At 29.6% G+C, this 9,292-nt stretch overlaps 2 protein-coding genes across 5 annotated transcripts in view; one reads left to right on the top strand and one right to left on the bottom strand.

The window, feature by feature from the left end:
• Positions 1 to 1,666, top strand: part of LOC111627814 (CCR4-NOT transcription complex subunit 10-B-like) — a 24,482-nt gene extending 22,816 nt beyond the window's left edge. Inside the window, exons 13-14 of the mRNA XM_023371461.1 lie at positions 1,318 to 1,396; positions 1,467 to 1,666. Of these exons, the coding sequence (XP_023227229.1) occupies positions 1,318 to 1,396; positions 1,467 to 1,522 (135 nt within the window). The 3' untranslated portion in view covers positions 1,523 to 1,666. The remainder of the gene's footprint in view (positions 1 to 1,317; positions 1,397 to 1,466) is intronic.
• An 18-nt stretch (positions 1,667 to 1,684) lies between these two features.
• On the bottom strand, positions 1,685 to 7,644 carry LOC111627829 (carbonic anhydrase 1-like). 4 transcript variants are annotated; one of them, XM_023371478.1, is made up of 8 exons: positions 6,927 to 6,998; positions 6,707 to 6,826; positions 4,785 to 4,982; positions 4,597 to 4,715; positions 2,437 to 2,532; positions 2,257 to 2,371; positions 2,085 to 2,191; positions 1,685 to 2,003 (listed from the first exon to the last, which is right to left on the bottom strand). In XM_023371478.1, exons 2-8 carry the CDS (start codon positions 6,804 to 6,806, stop codon positions 1,839 to 1,841), a joined length of 900 nt encoding a protein of 299 aa, XP_023227246.1. In that variant the 5' UTR covers positions 6,807 to 6,826; positions 6,927 to 6,998; the 3' UTR covers positions 1,685 to 1,838. The 4 variants fall into 4 exon arrangements, with proteins under 4 accessions (XP_023227246.1, XP_023227247.1, XP_023227249.1 ...); XM_023371479.1 differs by lacking the exons at positions 6,707 to 6,826; positions 6,927 to 6,998 and adding an exon at positions 7,509 to 7,644; XM_023371481.1 differs by lacking the exons at positions 6,707 to 6,826; positions 6,927 to 6,998 and adding an exon at positions 7,238 to 7,366.
• Between the last annotated feature and the right edge of the window lie 1,648 nt (positions 7,645 to 9,292).

Here is a 9,292-nt window from a genome sequence, read left to right as displayed (position 1 = left end):
GTTATTTACACATGTAGGTCATTTCATTGTTATCCACATTTGATATCATCATTTATCACATACTTCCATGACACTCTTGTCTGTCGCTACAACTGCCAAGAATTAACGCGATTGGCGAAACGTAGTGATAGCGGGCCAATAGAGAGCAGGATCCTTGCCATAATGCAGTTTGCGTGCCAATTTTTGTACGTGCGTTAATCAAGCCGAATAGTTTGGCGAAATATTCGGCCTGAGGCCGAATATACTATTCGTTACAACACTAGTATTTATAAAAAATTTTATTTTCAAATTACATCATTTCTATGACCAAGGGCGGCGTAAGGCATGGGCAATGTGGGCCTCCGAAGGGCCTCGTGTTTTGAAGGTTTATGCATTACTTAAAAGCCACGAACATGATGGGAAAATTTTACTTGTCATAAAACAATAAATAGTTTGTCAAATTTTTATTCATAAAAATGCAGTTTCAATTGCTTTTTATTTTATAAAATCCGTCTTCTTGCGCCACCAGAGGGCCTTTTAAACAATAGGTATTCTGTTAGCGTAGTCAGTAGTAGTCCAAATTCAATATGAACGTTTGTTTCTTGAAAATTTGATAACAATTTAAATACATTATTTACTTTTAATATTACCGATATGTCATCAAAAAGAAAATGTGTTGTATTATCATTAAAAGACAAAGTATTTGTTTCGATTATCCGAATTTTTCCTTATCTGGACTAAGGCATCCCCAATTAGTCCGGATAATCGAGGTTCTATTGTATTTTATGTTTTAACAAAGATAAAACCAACTGATGAAGGGTAATAATAGGCCCAAAATGTATATTGGTTTAATAAAATCTCAGTGAACTTTCCAGCTGAAAACTGTGGTGATAAGTTCTTCAAATTCAAAGTAAATTCAAAAGTATCTATTAAGAAGATTAATTATAAAATAAGACAAAAAGCAAATATATATTATACCAGATTTTGTGAAAAAGCAAATAATTATAATTAATTGGTTTAAAAATTTTTTGTTATATTTTTCTTAGAATTTAATATGTATACAATTCAGTATACTTTATCAGAATCATATATATATATTTATAAATATACAAACAAGAAAATGCCACAGTTAACAGAGAACACAATAACGCTGTTAGATTTATTTAACTATCATCTCAGTATTGAACTCTACATGCTTTAAATTATAAAGCTTATATATAGGTTTCAATACTGAGATGATGATAGTTAAATAAAGTGTCCTCTAACTGTCTTAGAGTTCTGTATAAACATATTATTTATAAATGGCAATAATGATTGTCTGTTAAATTTCCTAAACAGGTTGGAGTTTCAAGAAGCTCAGGCACTGATATTCCTGTACAAGCTTTGATGCTGGCTATGTATATTCAGTTACAACAAGGTAAAATATATCATCTTGATTTTTCTTGAAGTTTTAAAATCTTTTAAATGACATATTTGTAATTTTATAGGTCATGCCGATCTTGCCAGGTCTATAATAAAACAGCATTTACCTCAATACAGATAGTATTATTATATATTAATTTGTTGTATAATTTTTTCCGTTAAAAATTAGTTATAAATAAAATATTATTTTATATGTTCTTTATTTATCCTACATCATATCTGCTGTGAAGCAAAATAGACTGTACAACTGATATTTAATTAAAACATTTTTTATTATAAAATATTTCTTTTCTTATATACAATATATATTTTTTCTCACTATTTGAATTTATATAAAACAAATTTTTTCTCAAATTTAATAAATAAAATAAGGATGTCCTTTCTAGAAAATATTCTATTGCCTTGGCTCTAATCTCCATGATTAGAATATTTACAGGTTAGCGAAATGCATTTCGTTCAGATTTCCGGTAATTCACGTGGCGAATCAGGCGGCCAAATAGAGGTTGTGGAGGGCGGTGATTCAGAGTGATGTAACCTCCGCTGGAATCTGGTGGGGCACGCTCCGTCTCACTGTGACACCTTAGACTCCTAAATTTACTTATCTGTAACAAAAATGTTAGATAACTAAAAGTAAATATAATAAACAATCTTCTTCACAAGTATTGAATAAAAACTTGTCTTGCCTGCTCAGCACTAGCTTCAATTGGATTCTTAAAAACTATCCAAGTGACACTTTCATGGCAGGGTGGAGTTGTTAATGATCCTTCATATGTCCAATAAGATATATTATCTATGTACAATGAAAAAATGTAATAAAAAATTTTAATTAAAATTTTAAATAGAAACCATACTCACCAGGGATAAACTTGGCTGGATCTACTTGCTCTCTCAATGGACATCTCTGCCCTTTAAAAGTTATATTTCCCAAAATTTTAACAATTTTTTCTAATTCTACATTTGGCTGTCCTAGCTAAAATTAAATTTTTGTGATCATCACACAAATTTTTTTTTTTAATCTTTATTATAAATATTTACTTTAATAAATGAAGCCAGTACTAGAAGTCCTTGCTTGTTACAAGCCGAATCCCTACAGTCCTTGTACAGTTCACTATTCCAATGAACCATGTGAATCTAAAAATATTGATTTGTAAATTTTTATATTTGAAATATAAAGCTTTTATTATTTTTAAATAAATAAAGGAAAAGGTGGTATTATGGAACCACTCCATTTCGAACTGATAATAAAGGTGAACTGTAGTGGATTGTGGCTGAACTGAACTAGGCAGACATCCATAGCAAGGGTAAAACCCGTTTCACTTCAGTTAAACCGTTATCCGTACTGAATCAGCAAATTTGTTTTTTTCAAAATTCAAAAGTTTTGAATGCTAAGTGAATTTAATTATTTTTAAAATATAAATCGTGTAGTTGTAGGTTCACTGGTGCATGTATTCTGTTCCAGAGACTTAAGGGTACATATTAATCTGTGTAATGTTCACATTTTTTAAAATTTGGTCTTGACAGACATAAGTTAATTCAAGATGGCGATTCCATTGGTGCTTTTAACATGGAACCCAACTCCTCCACTCTCTTTGCAAGCAGACATTCCTCCAGAGCAATTTGTGAAAAAGACACTAGGTAGAAAGGCAATTCTTCCTGAGAATATCGAAAAAAAGCTGCTGGAATATTGTTGCTGGAGATCATATTTTTCTATTATAAAAGCATTTTTTCGATAAAATACATTGGAGTAAATAATTTTGTAATTATCTAACATTCTTTGTACTTTCCTATTTGTTTTTGGATACATTAAAGCATTTTTTGAAAACATACAGTAAGGTTCCATATTACCACCCGATTTTCTCTAAGCCTACTTTCTGACTTTTTGTACAAAAGCCTTCAAAAATCATACTTATAGTTACACTAGCAAAAAATCCAATTAGGAACATTTAATTTAATAGTTACCAGTACTTTCCGCACAAAAAATGTAGGTGTAGTTATGTTACTTTGTTTACAATTCACTAAAATAAAATGGGGGTCCATAATACCACCTTCTCCTCTATATATAAAATAGTTCATTAGAAAATGTAATATTGTCAGAAAACTATTTTTATGTGAATATTTTACCAACTTTATGTTGATATTCAGTTTATAAGCTAATACAAAAATAATACAGAAGTAAGTTTTTGCTGTTTTTACAATCAATAAAACTGAAATCAATAAAACTTTCAGAAATAATCATCTCTGTAATTTGTTAACCACTATGGATTGATTATAGTCAAACGTTGAATTATTGAACAGAAACTTTTCGACATTTTCTTATCCACAAGTATTGAATAAAAGCCAATTCTAGTAAATTGACTATAAAAGTTTAGCTAACAGCCAAAACTGAGGTTACTTGTTAACTTTTTGGTGTGTTCAGGCTATACAGCATTTTGATTTTGAAGAAATAAAATAATTATAAAAATAATTTGAACACTACTATAAAAGAATTAACTGATATAACTGGTTTATATAATTAAATCTGATATTACTGTTATTTGGAACAATAAAATAATTTCTTTGATTACCCAACATTTACAATTATATACAGTATGTACTGTACATTAAGAAAAATCCATATTATATGCTATTTCATTATGAAGTGGAACAGAAATCAAATGAAATTGACATTAAGTCAGCATATTGTAAATGTTTTCATCTATTTAAAATGCTATTTTATTTTTGATTATTAATAGTCAGCAATTTTAAATTTTGTATAATAAAGTTTGCATTACAGTTTTGACAATTGATAATGTCAAAATTGTAATGTTAGTTTTATTAACTGCCATCAACATCTTTTGTAATACAAAACTTATTATACACAGAATAGGAAATATATCCTGATTAGGAAATCATCAATGTAAAATGTACTTTGAAACTTCAGATGATTGAAAGTGGAAAATATGGTTCTAGTGGTGTTAACATCTGTGGTTATGTGGTTAAAAGTTACCGGTTGTTTTTCAAAAATGGATCATCAAAATTGTGAGTCAGTGAGGGACAAGAAGGTCCAAAATTCATTCCCCAGTTAATATAAACCAATAAACATTGATGATTTCCTATTTGATATGTAATAATTTTGATATTACAAAGGATGTTGATGGCTGTTAATCAAACTAACAAACAACCAGACAGCAAATTCAAGAAAATTGTAATGCTTACTTCTGCAGCCATTTGATAACCATTGATAGTATGTTCTGATCCTCGCTCGTTACTTTTTCCCCAATGACAATGTATCTGATCCAAAATATATCTATTAACAGCTGGACCGCCTTCAAAATCTAAAAAATGCAAAACCAATATGATCGTTATAATATATCTTGGTGTATCATTTCTATCACAAATCTCACAGTTTTTGGTGCTGACGTATTCAACTGTCCATCCGTGGCCACTGTTGACTACCGTTTTAGAATATTTTTTATGGTAGCTCCATCTGATCTGGTTTTGGAAGAGCGATGCATCTGGTATGGCTAAGGATGGAACTATGTCCACTGGAGACTGTTTATTGCCAGATGCATTTGGATGTGTTTTGTACCAGTGATTAGGACCTAAAATAATGGTGTTAAAAATAAGTAATTAATTCAATAATGTTGGTTTATTAGTAAAATTTGAAGCGTTTTTTTAAGAAAAAATATAGTTATAAAGGATGGTTTGTATCAGCAACAACTTCATGAAGTTGTTGCTGATACAAACCATCCTTTATAAAGCATTGTTTTATGGATACATAGTAAGAAGCATATCATATGATAGAAAGAACTAATTTAATTATATAATATTAAATGATAAATATATCTCTTATTTATCATTATTAGTAATTCACATTTATTGATTATTTTCTAACAATTTATTTACATAATAGTAAACAATTACAAATTGTAAACATGGCATTCATCACAATTTTTATATAAATTTTTAATTCTGTACTATACAATTTATTTATATTGAAAGTGATACATGTACTAGGCAACCATTAGACAATATTTTTTTATATTGCTTCTATTAGAAAATAACCAGAATATTGACCGTTTCTATTCAAATCTATATACAAATGTTATAAATGAATTCTTCCAGAAGATCCATTCTTCTTATTAGTTATTAATCTTTTATACACAGGGAGTTGACAGTCTTTATATCGGTGGGAATGTCACCGATGTTAAACTCCACATACACGTGCAGTTTAATGGCACTAGAAATTATTTTGAACTTTATGAAAATGAAATATTTTTCTACTTAAAAAATCGGTAGAAAACCTTTCAACTAATAATTTTCAAATTTGTCTACACTTGAATTAATTCTAACAAATGGATAAAAGTCAATATACTGAAGGAATATTGACAGATGTGATGTATCATCGGTCCACTTCAGATCAATAAACATTAAATATTTTCGTAGCAAATATAACTTTTTAAATGTAAAGTTTTTATAAATGTAGTGTAATTAAACTTAAATGACGTCAGATTCCAGCCACAAAATAATGATTTTTCTGCAATTCCAAATAATAAAAATAAGTAATTTATTAATGAATTATCATCTTTTATTACTCATAAACTTATTTTATAGTTTAGTTTTAGATGATGATCTTATTGTTTCAAATAAAATATTTTTACTTTTCTAAGAATAAAACATAAAATAATAGTATATATAATTACATAACCGAAGATTGATCATCATAAGACCCTAGAGAGTAAGCAGATCCTATAAAATATGTATTAAAAATTAATTATCTACTTTAAATGCTTAAAATATGACGTTTCGATGATGTAGCATTTTACTTTAAACAATTAATACAAATTCGAAGAAATTCTATATTACTGCTACGTAACTGAATATGTTGGTTTTTGTAGCATTTACATAGTTTTCTGCTTGGGGCCTTTCTGCTTCTACCCTAAATAGAAATACAGTAATTATGCATTAAATAAAATATTAAGCGCCAACTAATTTCCGACATTTTTAAGTCCATCATATGTTAATTCCCTATTGCATTTAGATGTGTCCATACTTATTCATAAAAATATTATGACTCATTTCATATTAATGGAGTATAAAAATGTATCTGTGTTAATAAATACCCATAAAATCTACCGGTTTACGTGTCAAAGCTAAAATTGTTTACTAGTTTTATATGCCAACAGCAAAACTAGAAAACTTCATACCAGATTAATTTTTAATACATTCTTATAAATAAAAGATCAGAATAATTGTTGATCAATTCATCTTTGCATGCAAATTGTAGAATTAATACTACAAGAATACTAAGCAACGCGTTACTTGCGGACATCGCCTGGTTCCTCGTATTTCCAATTTGTAAGAAGTTTCTGGTAACGAGTTAAAAACTTCCTGTTTGCAACTACTTTTTTAATTGCTGATCCCATTGAAAAGTTGCTATTACGATCTGATTTTAATGAAAATTTAAGAAGTAAATATAATATTTTTTTCGTCAAAAATATAATTGTAGGTAGACGTTTTCGAATATTTCACTAAATAAATCTTACCATTAATTAACAAACCCAAAACGCTGTTTGAACTTTAAAACTACGAACCAGAAATCGAAAAAATGTTTTAAATTCATTAGAATGATTTTAAATAATTGCATAAAATTTCTTTGTAATTTTTTCAATGCTTTATAATATTAATTTTGAATTATATATTTAGTGACAAATAAATAGATTAATATATACACAATTTAATTTCAATATTATGCATAGTAAATAGTTACGCTATTTTTACTATCACGATTTATTTTCATTAGGTTACTACTATAATAACAAATCTCTACGTAAATCTTACGTAATAAAAGACTTACCTATCGAATTATGTAAGGGGGCGCTTTTTTTTATGTTTTGCCGGACGGTTCTCATGATTGCTCACAACGTAAATTGTGGTCTAAACCTTCGCTACACTTAAATTGATTTAAAATAAAATTTAGCTGCGACTGATGATGAAACTAATTTTTTTATACTTTCAATTACTATTTCTGTTTTCAAACCAAACACGTAAATAACATAGCAACGGTATTAACTGTCAATAAATTGCGCTTGGCCGGCATCGCGTGGTAACCGGATTGGCAAACTTACCGTTATTTACACCGTAACCCCATTGGGTTATCATGGGTTGGACAACGTTTCTGTTCTGGAGTACGGCCAGACATGTTCCCATCGTGTTCCTCTTTAATTCATTTTCTCTTTCTATTATCTCACCTCTGATCTTTCCCGAATAACTAACATCTTTGGTCGAGCATGCGCTTTAAACACTTTCACCCTTCTTCCGGTAAACTTTAATGACGTAATTGTTGGGGTTGCTGATCACTTCTAATCAACAGGTTGTTATGGCAACCGATCTAAAGAACGGCATCGAGTATCAGTACGAATCCCGACTGTGATTGCATGCATTTAATGCGATCGATACCGCTTGTGGTTGCTTTAATTTTTAAATTTGCGGTTCGATTCGTATATCGGAAACAGGATGAACATCGTACCTTTTATGGTCTAACGAATGGCTTTACGTCATTCCGGTTCCGGTTAGTTTTATTCCTATTTTATAGGTAACTTTGCATGGTGGCTTTTTAAGTTTCGAAAATTTTCTGTCGTTTTCTTTTCTTTTATATTTAGTCCACGTTTCGTCTGCTTAAAAAATTTGTTTATTAAGAATATTGTCCAAAACATGTGTTATTATTTGCATTAATTGTGACATTATTTATAGGTCTATATACAGTAAAACCTGTATAAATCGGAATCGCACGGTACCGGATACTTTTTCCGTTTTGAACAGGCTACACTATACACATATTATAAGTAGCCTATATAGAATCTTAATTTCAATAGAGTTTATGACTTTTCTCCTGATTTTAGTAAATATTTATAGCTTATTTTTTACAATTACGTATATTGTTTATGGAATAAATTAGCTCTGCAATATATTTGGCTGTTTGTTTGTTTTCTCTAAATGCAATGTTAACTTGAATTACTGCATAATTTAAACGATTTTTACTATTTTATTCTGTTAACTGCGTTATTATGACATATAATAATAAAAAACATTATAAACATTTCAATCCACAATTGATCAATTATAGAATAAGCCTATAAATAATCTTAATTCTAGTCTTGCCAAGTTCAATGATCCTTTGCAAAATGAATATTATATTACTCAAATCATAATGTATGAAATCGAAATAAAGATCCCCTTTTCCACGATCTAACAGGTTCTTGGAAATCCGTCGCTAAACGAGCCGTCGTAAATCGAACCCTACTCTTCCGTAGATTTAGCTGTTGTAAACTCGGTATCGTAGTCAGTATCGTAGACACAGTGTGATGAATTGAAGTTCTATTCCTAGAAATAAACTTTGAACTATGTAATATTTTATCGACATAGCGCCAAGAAAAAAAACATACCATATTTAAAATACTTGGCACATATGGCATATTGTATTAGGCTGAAAACGCTTGTGTTTTGTTTAATAAACATTTCTCAGCAACAGAAGGTGGTATCGATAGTTCATTTTGTAAAACAAGAGTTAATAAAGTGAGTCGTCGTAAGACATGGGGTACTACAAATAGAACATTGGCATTTTTAAGTCCATTTGATGATATTTACGGGATCATGTTTGATGGGATAAAGCAAGCAACACGAATGCAATCTGCCTCCAGGAGGACTTTTTTGTGAGAAACAGGCGTAAAAGAAAGCCCAGAAAACTCCGCCAGCCCTCCAGTGAAAACTCGAATGTTTTATCCACTTGGCAACTATTGAGCCATTTACTGGTTCATAAGTTTTATTGTTCATTATGTAAAACAAGTTAGTTTATTTTGGGATTCGTATAAATATTGTAAGGCTCCGCACTTCAATAGACTTTATATTACAA

The sequence above is a fragment of the Centruroides sculpturatus genome, unplaced genomic scaffold (genome assembly GCF_000671375.1).
Source record: "Centruroides sculpturatus isolate CEXI.00-Female unplaced genomic scaffold, Cexi_2.0 scaffold377, whole genome shotgun sequence".
NCBI classification, from domain to species: domain Eukaryota; kingdom Metazoa; phylum Arthropoda; class Arachnida; order Scorpiones; family Buthidae; genus Centruroides; species Centruroides sculpturatus.
Note: the sequence above shows the minus strand (reverse complement) of the source record. Positions and strands in the feature narration are given on the sequence as shown.